This window comes from Balaenoptera ricei, chromosome 3 (genome assembly GCF_028023285.1).
Source record: "Balaenoptera ricei isolate mBalRic1 chromosome 3, mBalRic1.hap2, whole genome shotgun sequence".
NCBI classification, from domain to species: Eukaryota; Metazoa; Chordata; class Mammalia; order Artiodactyla; family Balaenopteridae; genus Balaenoptera; species Balaenoptera ricei.
In genome coordinates this window covers 42,968,097-42,982,857 of record NC_082641.1, presented here as the reverse complement: position 1 = coordinate 42,982,857, position 14,761 = coordinate 42,968,097, and the positions used below count along the sequence as shown (strand labels likewise).

Here is a 14,761-nt window from a genome sequence, read left to right as displayed (position 1 = left end):
AAAAGAAATGCCTTTAAAAAAAAAATAAAACTTTGCAGAACATTTCATGTTTTCATCCCTCTTTCCTCCTTGAAATTAGACTTTGGATTCCTCCTTCCTCTTAGACTTTGGATAGCCCAGAAATTGAGGTGTTGGGCTCTAGGAACATCAGTGACAGTTTATCTAGCACACATTTGTCCAAACGAAGAAGGGACTGTCATATCTCAAAAGGCCAAGATACTTAATCTAGTGGCCCCACGGTTCCGCTGATGAACAAGTGATATAGCAGATATTTAGCTTTAGAGGATGACTTGTCAAAGTTTTCAGTGCAGTTAAGTATGGTAAAGGGCTTTCTCAGTCTTGAGAAGAGACTAGAAATGGACAATAACAATGCAAATAACATTGACTCTTCCATGACCTTAACTTAGGAAGAATCTTACTAAAGTCATCTCAAGCTAGCTTTACATCTTTGTGCAACAGGAAGAGGGAGAGGCAAAGTGATTTTCTTGTGATCATGTAGTGAACGTCAATGATTGGAAGGCAAGCATCCCATAGTGATTTCCTGGCAGGATGATCACAGCCTGGGCAAACCAGGTACCCTTCGCTCCATCATTTTAAACTATTGAACTGTTCGTATCCATTCTTCAAATCCGCAAATGTGTCCTTTCCAGGCAGACATAAAGCATTTCTGCTGCTGCTGCTGTTGGGGTCAGGTCTTTAATCTTAGCATTTCCTCCTGGTTTTGGAAGCCATTGAGGCAATTCCTTATCCAGTGTTCACTTATGAACCCAGTGCTCTGCATAGGCCCTGTGCCGCCCTCTCCACCCCACCCCACCCAGGATTTTGCAGAGACGAGGGCCTGTATCTTCACATTCCATTCTATGGTACATGCCAAGGGCTGACCTCCAACCAAAGGTTTAAAAGATTATATTGTTTTAAAAACCAAATTCAAAGCTAAATGTTTTTCTGGCAGGATCCTACAAAGAGCCACTGAAGACCCCCAACAAAGGAAGTTTTGAAACAAATAACTCTGCTCTCCATTTTTGCAAGGCACCTCATGCACTGGACGGAGGCAAGAGGAAAACTGTTGCCTCAAAAGGCCAGGTAGGTAAAGAGAGAAAACTGAAGATCTCACATCTTGAGAAGCTCAGACAACTGAGTCCCAAATGTGAGGTAAGAGCTGGCTTAGCTGCTGTGACGAATCAATAAGAAGATGACGGGTTCCTAACAGAAAGAAATGAGTCTGTGAAGGACATGAAAAGAGGCGTTTCCAAAAAGAAATAGAATACCTGGCAAATACACAAAAAAGGGTTTAATTAGCATCAGTCAAAAAAGTGAAAATGAGACTAACCATCAAAAAGGTAAAGACTAAAAATAGAATAAAATTATACGTACTATGGTATGTTTCCTCTCAGCCAAAAGTTCTCTTGTACAATAATTTCCAAACTATTTGGAAAGTATGTGGTGACTTGGTCTGCCCTTTGGGGTCTCTCAGGATCAGTTTAACTCTTTGTCTATAAGATGGTCTTTTAAATATTTCCCTTACGTCTTTGTTGTTGTTGTTTTTTTAGTTTCTCTACTAAGTTAATTTAATTCTTTTAAGTATCTTATTTATTATGGTTTTAAGATCATAGGAGTCTGCCCTAAATCCTTTGTGCACATTAAATATCAGTAGCACGTTTCTAGGTTTATCAAATCCCATGAAGAGCCTCTGAAGGAATCAATGTTTCATTTAGAAAACTTTGAACTAGGAATGTCATAAATTCTCAATTTAGGCAAAGTTACTCATTGAGTGTGTCCTTCCTGTGTTTGGCATATATATCTTGCTGGAGGAACAATAAAATATTGTGAATGTAAAATTTAATTATTTGAACTCATATGCAGTTGGAAACAAATGTTATTAGAGCAGGTCTTTTGCTGGGTGCTTATTGTTGGGTAAGGGTTTGGGGTGGGTGGATGGTCAAGGGGTTCTATTGAGGTAACTATGGGTGCTGTTGAGCTCATGCCCAGGCCCGGCTATTAACACCACTGTCCTTTCCACCCTCTGGTGCTGTTTGGAGTTTTTACTGCCCTGACCATCACGACTTCCCTTTTCCTTCCTCTTATGCTGTCTGGTAACTCGTGGCAGCAAAGTTGGTGGCTCTGTCTGTGGGGTCACAATGGTGTTGGCAAGTTACTATTGTTATAGCAATTGTTATCCAGCCAGAACATCAACCCAGCATCACTGAAGAACCTGGGCAGGGAATAAGGGAAGCCTTTTTACTACTTTATGTAGAGCATTTGTTGTCATGACTAACTGGAAGTCTAACATCAGCAAGAATGGTGCAGATATATAAAGTGAGGTCTTTTACCTTGACAGTAAAAGTGTGTCTTCATGTGGTCCTCAGAGACCATCTGGAGGGTGTTTCCACAATGAGACCTGCATAACTCTAGAGACTTCAGAATTCTCATATCCAGTCAGCTCTATGCCAAGTTGCTCATTAAAGTATTGGGTTGGCCAAAAAGTTCGTTTGGGTTTTTCCATAAGATCTTACAGGAAAACCCGAATGAACTTCTTGGCCAACCCGATAATAAGTGGCTCTCACCTAGGGAAGAGTATCCCTGGGTATATCGAGCAGAAGCACACTGTCTGGGCAATGCCTTGGTCCGCTTTGAGGTAACTATGGGATTCTGAAGAAGTGAATCTGTGAAGAGTTACATTGAGCTACTGGCCAGCAGGTCATTGTAGGAATGTTATTTTATACCAGTGCTTCTCAAACGGGGGCTACTTTGCTCCCCAGAGGACATCTGACAAAGTCTGAAGACATTTTTGATTATCACAACCAGGGATAGGTATCTAGTAGACCACAATAATGCATTACCTGCCAATAGTTCTGAAGTTGTGAAGCCCTTCTTTATAATTAATTGTTCTACTTTGAATACCTAAAAATCCATGATTCATTGACTATGAATGAATGCCTATTATGTGACACAATATCTGGGAAGAAAACCAAAATATCAAAATGATGTTCAGCAGGCCGGTGCTGGAGCCGCCATTGGAGCCGGCTTGGCTTGAGGGCTCCGCTGCGGAGCGGGAGGTTGGGCCGCAGTTAAAGTCGCGTCGGCTCCTGGTCCCTGGCCCTTCAGCGGCATGGCGTGCGGGGCGACGTTGAAGCGGCCCATGGAGTTCGAGGCGGCGCTGCTGAGCCCCGGCTCCCCGAAGCGGCGGCGCTGTGCCCCTCTGCCCGGCCCCACTCCGGGCCTCAGGCCCCCGGACGCCGAGCCGCCGCCGCTGCTTCAGACGCAGACCCCACCGCCGACTCTGCAGCAGCCCGCCCCGGCCGGCAGCGAGCGGCGCCTTCCAACCCCGGAGCAAATTTTTCAGAACATAAAACAAGAATATAGTCGTTATCAGAGGTGGAGACATTTAGAAGTTGTTCTTAATCAGAGTGAAGCTTGTACTTCGGAAAGTCAGCCTCACTCCTCAGCACTCACAGCACCTAGTTCGCCAGGTTCCTCCTGGATGAAGAAGGACCAGCCCACCTTTACCCTCCGACAAGTTGGAATAATATGTGAGCGTCTCTTAAAAGACTATCAAGATAAAATTCGGGAGGAATATGAGCAAATCCTCAATACCAAACTAGCAGAACAATATGAATCTTTTGTGAAATTCACACATGATCAGATTATGCGACGATATGGGACAAGGCCAACAAGCTACGTGTCCTGAAGCTTTCTTGCATATCTGGGTACCAGGTTTGACCTCAAGAGATGGCTGCTGTACACTTTTTGCAACTGGTTTGATATCACATTTCAGCTCCAACTTTGCATCCTGAGAACACTTAAATGTTTCTGCAGGTCCATTTTATACAACTTGAAAGACCTTAAAACTTTCCGGTTGCCACAAGCATATCTTTCTTCTCTGCTCATCCAATAAACAGCTGTGCCCTACTGTGATAGATTTTCCAAACAAAAATACCTGGAGCAGCAGTTTAGCAAAATATGCCCTCAGTGGCACTCAACAAATGGAGTTTCCCCAAGCACAGTTCTGTAAGAAGTGTGTGTGAGAGTGTGTGTATGTGTGTGTATGTATTTTAAGTTATTATTTGTATTGTGCAAATTTTTTTGATCTTGGGGATTCTGGCTGTGAATTTGATGCACGACAATTATGGTTAAAAACATTTCCTTGGTCTACAGAAGATCATTAATGTTTTGTGACCATATAAGTTGTAACAGTGGATTGTTTTCTGTGTAGGTGTTATTGTTAAATACAGGGACTGTTTCCAGGCACAGAATATGAATCATAAGTTAGGATGGACATTAGATGTGATTATGACGACATAGCGAAGGTCTGTGGTCCTAGGTGTACAAATGCGTGGTGAGGAATTAGAACAAACCCGAGACAGGCCATTTGACACATGACTCTGCCTAGCTGTGTTAGAACATTACTTTGACTCCAAGCCTTAAAATACCCACGTGGAGTCTGTGCTCACCTCATTCACACAAGGAGCTCCCTGGACACTGAACCTCTAAGAAGGAAAGGAGTCTCCTCTGGAGCAGGAGCAGCAGGGTTTGCTTGGGAGCTTGACACAGGTGAGCATGGGGCTGGGCCATGCCCCGGAGGCACTGCTACTTGGGAGGCGCCACTTCACCTTTGTATCAGTTATTAAAAATAGAATTTGGATCCTTTGGTCAGGTTCCCCCAAATTCTTTTAAGAGATGTCCATGTTCAATTGCTTGAGCTTTGTTTTGGCAACCCCCTGCCTGAAGTTGCTTACAGACTGTTCTTCACCTTATTTCCAAGGCTGAGGAACAGAAAGTAGCCTCTGTTTTGAGGAGGTGGAAGTTAAGTATACATTTATTTTTTACTGTGACTTGTTCAGGACCACGTTTTACAAAATGCCTTGTTTCCTTTATTATTATTTCTGGAAAGGAAAGTTCTATTAAAATTGTTTTAGTTTGAATATAGAATAGTTTTTTTAATTAAGGCTTATTTTGAAAAAAACAGTTTAATTCAAATGTATGCCAGTACCTTCCAAAGTAAGGTAATATTCAGAGACAGTTGTCCTTATCAGATGGCTTAGAGAAGTTTCTGGAATATTCACATTCGAAGATTCCTTATTAATGAATGTCTTTGACTTAAATCTAACCAAAAACTGCAACATTATTCTTTGTACATTTTCATTATATAGTGTTAACAAGCTTAGTTGCAAACAAATAAAATACTTAAGCTAAAAAAAAAAAAAAAAAAAAAAAAAAAAAAATGATGTTCAGCAGAGAGACTTCTGTCTGAAGTATGGTGATCCAGTGATTAAATGTATTGTTGTGAAAGAGAAAAAAGAGAATCTTCTGTGTTTTAACTATTTACTATTATATTTCTAGGATAAGTACTTTTCTTTCCCCTTTTTACTAATTTCCCATCTGTTTTTGATTGAAGTTGGAAGTAAGAACACCAGGAGTGTTCTTTATATACTGGCCCAGAGAGATAGCAATCAGAGTTTTGTGCTCATGGAAATTTAGGCAATTTACTTAAGCTCTCTCTGACTTGATATTCCCATTTCTCATGGGTAAAGGTGTTAGTGGAAAAGGACCTTTAAGATAATAAGTTTAATCCCAACATATTACAGATGAGGAAAATTGAGGTCCAGAGAAAATCTCAGTAACAGACTGAGAGACCATCTCTGGGTTGAATGCTGAGAGACACCCCTTGAAATAAATCTTTCTTGGGGAAAGCATTCTTACTAATACTCAACTTTATTGTTTTGAGGAGGTCTTTTAATTTCAGAGAGTACTAGAAATACAACATTTCAGTTCTTGCAGGCTTTGATGATGTCACTGGCATATGGTTGGTTTGTGGGCTAAAAGAATTTTTAGGCCAGAAGAATAAAAGAGGATTTTATTGTAGCTGAGTGATACCCTCCCTCTGGAGTTGTTGGGGAGATTACAAATAATATAGCAGTAAAACGCTCAGCACTGTGTTTATTACACAGTGGTTAGCTAATAAATAATGGCAATTATTCTAGTGTTGGTTTCGGTGATGTGTAGTCTTTGAACTTTGCAGTGAATTATCAGTTTTAATTCTATACCATACAACACATCTGAGATGTACACATATGTTTCTGAATAAGTAATCTCTTTGTGTTTGTTTTCAGAAAAGCTTAAACCAGCTATTATCAACCCAGAAAGTGGCTCAGCAGGTTAATGGGAAAATGCAGCTCTGCGAGCAATCCCAATGCATTTGGAAAGGTATGGGCCAAAGATTTTCTGTTTGTCCTTCTTTCCTACCCTCCTGTCTCCCTGCCTCCTTCATTTCTTCCTTATCTTAAAATATTTTATTTTTATATTTATTAGAACAAACTCAACATAATTGTAAAATGTAGATAATTCTCGTGATCCTCTGTCTTAACCATCCCTACCACCACTTCCCATTTCCCAGAGGCAACCACCCTTAGCTCTTCCAGCTATGCCCCCTGGTATTTACATCTATGTTCTAAGTAATATTTGTAAACTGCTATTTTTTTTTTTTTTTTTTACAATTTTAGACTTTATCACAACTTTCTAGCATAGTAAGAACTTAGCTCTCCTCCTGTTTCATTCACCTCCCTCAGTCTATTTATATTACACTTTTAAAGAGTAAAGTTAGTATTTAACGTTTACATCATATTACTATAAAACTATTATTTCCTGTCAAGCCAAATAGTGTACTATAACTATGCCTCTTTTCTAGTATAACCTTTTTTTCCCTAGAATTAAAAAGTTGCTTTATTTTTTCGTTTATTAGATACCTGTGAAACTATGACTGTTTTCCCTAAATGCTCCCATGTTTTGTTCCACAGCCATCAATAACATTTTCCACATACCCACCCATATCAGTTCTTGTTTTCCTTGGTGGCCTCCTACCCAGAGCCTGCTGAACACGCTGCTCTCTTGGCCAGTCCCACAGTTGTGATTCTGGGACTTCTCTTCTCTGATGTTAGATCCGCTATTTTCTGGCAGCCATGTTGTGCTCTTTCTGGGTTTGCTGGTCTGAAAATGTGCTTACTCTACTTTTACACTTGATTCATAGTTTGGCTGGCTACAGATTCTAGCTTCACTCAGAATTTTGTGAAAAAAGGCATTGCTTTATTGTTTTCTAGCGTCCACTGTTGCTGCTGAGAAGTTATATGATGTTGTGACTTCCTGTCGTTTGTATGCCACCTGCTTTTTCTCTCTGAATGCACACAGAAAAATCTCTTATCATTAGTGTTTTAAAATTTCATGATGATAAAGCTTCGTGTAGATTTAAAAAAAAACAAACCTCATTATAACTGACAAGCCCACTGGTGGATCTTTTCAATCTTGGAGACCTATGTCTTTTAATTCTTGGAAAGTTTCTTGAAATATTCTTTAGTAATTTCTTCACCTTTGTTTCTTTTTTCTTTCTTTCTGAAATGTTGACCATAATTGTTGGTCCTTCTGGATTAGTTCTCTTATTTTTTTCTATTTTATTTTTCATCTCACTTTTTCTTCTACTTTGTAGGTGGTTACCTCATTCTATCCACTAGCCTTGCGATTAAATTTTTTATTTTGGCTATCCTAGTTTTAATCTCTTTCTCTCTCTTTCACTCTCTCTCTCCCCCCTATACCCCTTCCTCCCTCCCTCCCTCCCTTCCTTCCTTCCTTCCTTTCTTCCTTCCTTCCTTCCTTCTTTCCTTCCTTCCTTCCTTCTCTCTTTCTCTCTTTCCAGCATCCTGTTCATGCTTCATGTATATACTATTTTCTCTTATTTCTCTGAAAAAATTTCACATACAGTTTTGGAAGGATTGCTGTTCTTCCTGAATTGTCTTTCTTTGCTTAGCTCCTCCTGCAGTAGTTTTGGTTTCCCTCTTTCAGAGTGAAGAAGGCTTCAGTGAAGCTTCCTGAAATGTGTGGTGTTCTAGAAATAGTACTAAGGTAAAGAGCTGTGACCTGCCAAATTCACTATGACAATTTTCACTCTATCTGTTTTTGCTGGTGCTCTTGAGTTAAGAGGTTGTCACTTTTTTGGTTTATTCAGGGAGTAAACATCTGGTTTCTTTTGACATGTGCACGTGTGTGTATGTACAGGTTATTTGTGTGTGTATGTGTGTGTGTGTGTGTGTGTGCGTGTGAACTTGACAGTCTTATAACCAAACTCATCTCATTCTAAACCTTCCCTGTGCCTCTGAGCCCTGACCCCTTGTGGGGTTTCTGCAAGACAAATCAGCTTGCTTCTCTTCACCATGCCCCCTCTATAGGCACTTGAGGGTCATTTCTTATGTTCCTCCTGGTCAGTTATCAAACCTTTATTCATTTTGCAGAAAACTACTGTAATGTCTTCTTACTGCTATTTCACTCCCATACTCTTTGTTCTTATATCTTCACACCTTAAAAAAGTCATTTGCTGTCATTCTAGTGAGGCTGAAAATAGGAGGCAGAGGAAATACACTTATGTGACCATTCTTCTGACTTGACTTGCAAGTCTGTTGCTCTGCTTTAGATAGATGACTTTGGTGGCAGCACTGAGGAAGATATGAAGGCACGGGCTGTTGGAAGCAGAGTCTGATTGAAAGGAATGTTCTATGAAGGGCTCTGTTCTTAATTCTTTTAAGGGGAGTTAAAGTGTGAAACAGATTCCACGTAAGCCAGGTAACTACTCTTAGGCAAGTGGATCACTGGGACAAATTTTATCCAGGTGCTGTGCATATAAAGTATTTCTTCATGCCTCACCCATATTTGCTAAGACTCTGAAACCTCACAGTAGGCACCTCCTGTGACTTGTAAGTATACCTATTGGGGCCAAAGCTGGTAGAAATCTTTGGTTGGTGATGTCATGTGTGCATCACGGTGACTCTGCAGCCATGCAGTGGGGAGATATTGCTACTGTGGCAGTTTCTAGAAGGTCCTCCTTCCATGCTGCATTTAGTGCCCCCAAAGTCAAATTTACCCTGCACCCCACGTGTTCGCCTTCCTAGTTCCTCTTTCCATCATGGAAGTCTTTGTGTCATTCATGAGATTGTTATCATGGTTGGAAAATAATTGATTAGGAGCCTAGCTCTGTGAGAGAAACTTAAGAGAACGAGTGGTTCAACTCATAAATGCCAGGGAAACTTGCCTGTTAAATTTCCCTCTGGGATAAGATAAATTTGTGCATGTGTATTTTTCATGCCTCTGTTTCCCAGCAGTATAAAAGGGACATAAACGGAGTTAGATGCCTAAAAGTAGGCACAAAAAGTTAAGGCCTGCTGAATATTCTTTTGGGAGGTTTGGGAATGTACAGTTGGATGAATGAGTGAAACTTATCCTTTACTTCTTTATCCTTTTCCTTAGAGTTATAATTTCTTAAAAGCAAAATACAATATCTGGGGACACGTCTTACCTTAGCTCTCCCATTTCTTCTGATGGCAACAAGTTTGTGTTTCTGTAACATGCTGAAGATTTGATGTAGAATAGAAATTGTATATTCTATAAAGGCAGAGAGAATGTACCTGTATTATTTTGTTATCCTAGGAGATCTATCTATCTCTATGTATCTATGTATCTATCTATCTGTCTACAATCTATCCATCCATCCATCCTATTCTTTAGAGAAGTTTTGAGTTCACAGCAAAATTGAATGGAAAATACAGAGAGTTCTCCTATATCCCCTGCCCCAACACATGCACAACTTCCCCCGCTACCAACATCCCACACTAGAATAGTACATTTGTTATCATCGATGAACATACATGGACACACTGTTATCACCCAAAGTCCATAGTTTACTTTAGGGTTCACTCTTGGTGTTGTGTATTCTGTGGATTTTGACAAATGTGTAATGACATATAGCCACCGTTATAACAGCATGTAGAGTAGTTTCACTGTTCTAAAAATCCTTTGTACTTCGCCTATTCATCTCTCCCTCCTCCTCTAACCCTGGCAAACTTTTCACTGTATCCATAGTTTTGCCTTTCCTAGAATGTCATTTAGTTGGAATCATACAGTGTGTAGCCTTTTCAGATTGGCTTCTTTCATTTAGTAATATGCATTTAAGTGTCCTCCATGTCTTCTCATGGCTTCATAGCTCATTTCTTTTTAGCGCTAAATGATATTCTATTGTCTGGATGTACCACAGTTTATTTATCCATTCACCTATTCAAAGACATCTTGGTTGCTTCCAAGTTTTGGCAATTATGAATAAAGCTGCTATAAACATCTGTGTGAAGGTTTCTCTGTGGACATAAGCTTTCTACTCACTTGGGTAAATACCATGGAGTGCGTTTGCTGGATTGTATGATAAGAGCATATTTAGTTTCATATGAAACTGCCAAACTGTCTTCCAAAGTGGCTGTACCATTTTGCATTCCCACCAGCAATGAATGAAAGCTCCTGTTGTTCCACATCCTTGCCAGAATTTGGTGTTTGTCAGCGTTTTGGATTTTGGCCATTCTAACAGATGTGCAGTGGTGTCTCATTATTGTTTTAACTTGCAATTCTCTAATGAAATATGATGTTGAACATATTTTCTTATGCTTATTTGCCATCTTCTTTGGTGAGGTGTCCAGATCTTTGGCCCATTTTTAAATTGAGTTTTTTGTTTTCTTATTGTTGAGGTTTAAGTGTTTCTTTGTATGTTTTGGATAACAGTCCTTTATCACATATGTCTTTTGCAAATATTTTTTCTCAGTCTGTGGTTTATCTTCTCATTCTTTAGACATGTCTTTTGCAGAGCAGAAGTTTCTAATTTTAATGAAGTCCAGCATATCAGTGATTTCTTTCATGGATCATGCTTTTGGTGTTGTATTTAAAAAGTCACTGCCAGGGAATTCCCTGGCGGTCCAGTGAATTAAAGACTCAGTGCTTTCACTGCCATGGGCCCGGGTTCAATCCCTGGTTGGGGAACTAAGATCCTGTAAGCTGTGTGGTGTGGCCGGAAAAAAAAAAAAAAAAAGTCACTGCCAAAACCAAGGACATCTAGATTTTCTCTCGTGTTATTTTCTAGGAGTTTTATAGCTTTGTGTTTTACTTTTAGGTCCACGATCCATTGTGAGTTAATTTTTGAGAAGGGTATAAGGTCTGTGTTTAGATACATTTTTAAAAATTGAAGTATAGTTGATTTACAACATTGTGTTAGTTTCAGGTGTACAGCAAAGTGATTTGATTATTTTTTTTTCCAGATTGCGTGTGGATGTCCAGTTGTTCCAACACCATTTGTTGAAAAAACTGACTTTTCTCCATTGTATTTCCTTTGCTCCTTTGTCAAAGATCCGTTGACTGTATTTGTGGGGCTCTATTTCTGGGCTCTCTATTCTGTTCCATTGATCTATTTGTCTATTCTTTTGCCAATACTACACTGTCTTGATTACTGTAGCTTTTTAGTGAGTCTTAAAGTCAGATAGCGTAGGTCCTTCAGCTTGGTTCTTCTCCTTCAATATTGTGTTGACTTTTCTCCATATACGCTTTAAAATCAGCTTGTCAGTGTCCACAAAATAACTTGTTGGGATTTTAACTGGTATAGCACTGAATCTATAAATCAAGGTGGAAAGAGCTAACATGTTAATAATACTGAGTCTTTTTATCCATGTACATGGAATATGTCTTCATTTATTTAGCTTCTCTTTGATTAGAGTTTTGTAGTTTTCCTCACATAGATCTTGTACATATTTTGTTAGATTTATACCTAAGTTTTTCATTTTTGAGATACTTATGTAAATGGTATTGTGCTTTTAATTTTAAATTCCAATTGCTTATTGCTGGTATATAAGAAAGCAGTTGACTTTTGTATATTAATCTTATATCTTTCTATAATCACTCATTAGTTCCAGGAGTTTTTTGTTGATTCTTTGGGTATTGCTTTTTTTTTTTTTTTTTTTTAATATAGAACATTATGTTAGCTTCAGGTGTGCAATGTAATGATATATTTGTATATATTGCAAAATGATCACCACAATAAGTTTAGTTTATAACTGTCACCAGATATAGTTACAGAATTTTTTTCTTATGTTGAGAACTTTTAAGATCTACTTTTTAAGCAACTTTCAAAGATGCCATACATGCTTTACATTAAATTCTCATGACTTATTTATTTTGTAACTGGAAGTTTGTACTTGATTTTTTTTTGAACCTTTATCAGCAGTGCTTGAGTATGTATTTCTAGTAACCTTGTAGTTCTGCCCACAACTGCAGGTTTTCATAGTTAACGTTGCGACGATGAGTAACAATCTGGCTTCTTGGTATAGCATTGTGAAGCTCTCATTCTTTTATCAGAAGCCATGTGGTCGTAGGACCACAAGTTACCTGGGGGGGCTCATTTCCTGTTGATCATGTCATTCTCAGTTTGATTACAAGCCAAGTGGTTGGAAAGATGAAAAGACAGTGGCTTGTGGTTTAGACTTAGTGGGGTCATTTGATGAGAAGTAAAACTGAGCACAAGATATAACCTTGAATTCAGATAGTCATGGGTAACACTAGCCAAAAGTAACTCTGTGTGCTCTGGTACAGAAACAGTGAGAGAAAGAGCCAAAATCAATGACTCAACAGTCTTATTGACAAAGACTCAGAGTAGGGCTTAGGTCTATTAGATAATTGTTGATGTTATAGATACATGGATATGTGAACATTACTTTGGTTTTAAAATCTCAAGTGACAGAATAAATATTCAAAGCATGATGTAGTGTCTCTGTGTGCTCCCCACAAAATCTGTCATTACATTTAGGCCTGATACTCATGTGCTTTTTATTAGAAAATGTCATTGAATATTTTTTTAAAAATTGTTTAAATTAATACTGAAGTCTTTTTCTTCCTTTCCTCCCCCTGCAACTTATAATTCAATTTTATCATGATGACCACTTTGTTTTACACCCCCCTTATCTCTTAATACCTGCAAGGATAAAGATTTTGTTTTCAGGATTATAGTGTAGAACTGTTCATTTCTTGTAGGCTGCAGTGATGGAGTCAGAGATGAATACTTCCACATTCAAAGATTCAGTGATATAAACTATTCCATACTCCAACCAGAGGTGAAGATTCATCTTACCGCTCTTCGAAATGACTATTGTAAGTTATTGCTTAGATCATGAATTGAAAAGTTGAAATGACAAAATGTATTCTGTGCTCTGGCATAAACTTGAAATTTGATTCTGGAAGAACCAGATGGCCTTGTGCCTCATGCTTAAATGGTGTACCATCCAAATATGGTTAATATAGTGGTTTTTTCATTGTGGAATTTTCATGTTCAGGAATGGGTATTGTTGGTCTTGGTGAGGCACAAGAACTACACATTACGTTTTACTGTGTTAGAATGAAGTGTATAAGTGGTAGCCTATTCTTATTCTTATCTTTTATTTATTTATTTACACTCATTGCTTTTATTTTTTATTTAAAAAAATTTTTATTGGAGTATAGTTGATTTACAATGTTGTGTTAGTTTCAGGTATACAGCAAAGTGAATCTGTTATATATATACATATATCCACTCTTTTTGCTTATATTTTAAACATGGATAAATCTTATCAAACAACCACATTGGCTCTTTGTCTCTAGCTTCTTCTTATGTCACTAGCTTGTGATCTAGTTGGGAAAATGGGAATAACCCACATTGACCTGCTACCAACATGCCAATGTAGAGTATAAATAATAAATTGTGGGGTTTAAGGAGTTATAAGGACTGTAAGTAGTTTGCTGATCTTTGGATTTGTCCAGAAAGGCTTTGTGGAGACATTCAGACTTGAGATGGGTCTTAAAAGATGGGTAGGACTTGGAGGAGTGGAAGAGAGAAGACAGAGCATTTTCAGTGGTGTTAGCAGCATGAATAAAGGCAGGATGTTGGTAATTCATGGTAATTAATGGCAATGAAGAGGATACACTGGGGACTGGTGAATAGGAGATGGATGCAGATTATGGATATATTTCAAATCCTGATGTAGATTTTTAGATTTGTTGTGGGAATTCTCAACTAGGAGAAATATCAAAGGAAAATTCATGGCAGAGTATGCAGAATGCCTTTAGCAGGAGAGCTACCAAAAAGTAAGGGACTGTTTTCTCTCCATGAGAAAAAGTATATGGGAAGAGGGACAAGTTTAAGATTATTCCACGTTTTGGGGGCTTCCCTGGTGGCGCAGTGGTTGGGAGTCTGCCTGCCAGTGCAGGGGACACGGGTTCGAGCCCTGGTCTTGGAGGATCCCACATGCCGCGGAGCGACTGGGCCTGTGGGCCACGATTGCTGAGCCTGTGCGTCTGGAGCCTGTGCTCCGCAACAAGAGAGGCCGCGATGACGAGAGGCCCGCGCACCGCGATGAAGAGTGGCCCCCACTTGCTGCAACTGGAGAGGGCCCTCGCACAGAAACGAAGACCCAGCACAGCCATAAATAGATAAAATAAATAAATAAAGATACATGAAATTGCTAAAATTATAAAAAAAAAAAAAAGAGATTATTACACGTTTTGAAGCAGGGGAAGGATGGTGTCACTGAGAAGACAAGTTAGCAGGAGAAGCCATGTGAGGAGGGAAGATTATTCTTGCAGTATTACACTTGAGGAGACAGTGAGATATACAAGAGTTTCTGGCAGGTTATTAGAAATGAGGTTTGTAGTTGAAGGAGGGGAAAGGCTAGAGTGTAGGTCAGATGAGTATGATTGAAGCTGAGAGCCCTGGTGAGCTCTCCTGGTGAGGGAGAAAGGAGCAGAGGGAAGAGGTCTGCTTCTGGGGAGCATTCACAGAGAGGAATGAGCAGGAAAAAGCAAAATCGTTAAAGGGAACAGTTCTCCTACCATTCTCCTCCTATACCTCCTTCTCTAAGCGAATTTATTGCCATGACTAATGAAAATT

The 14,761-nt window shown here is 39.2% G+C and overlaps 2 protein-coding genes across 2 annotated transcripts in view; both read left to right on the top strand.

The window, feature by feature from the left end:
- The window catches only part of CDC20B (cell division cycle 20B), a 64,073-nt gene that overhangs the window by 27,795 nt on the left and 21,517 nt on the right, over positions 1-14,761 (top strand). Inside the window, exons 4-6 of the mRNA XM_059919301.1 lie at positions 953-1,083; positions 6,111-6,204; positions 12,874-12,990. Of these exons, the coding sequence (XP_059775284.1) occupies positions 953-1,083; positions 6,111-6,204; positions 12,874-12,990 (342 nt within the window). The remainder of the gene's footprint in view (positions 1-952; positions 1,084-6,110; positions 6,205-12,873; positions 12,991-14,761) is intronic.
- Positions 3,004-3,815, top strand: LOC132363613 (akirin-1-like). The gene has a single exon (XM_059919294.1). It carries the CDS (start codon positions 3,110-3,112, stop codon positions 3,686-3,688), a length of 579 nt encoding a protein of 192 aa, XP_059775277.1. The 5' UTR covers positions 3,004-3,109; the 3' UTR covers positions 3,689-3,815.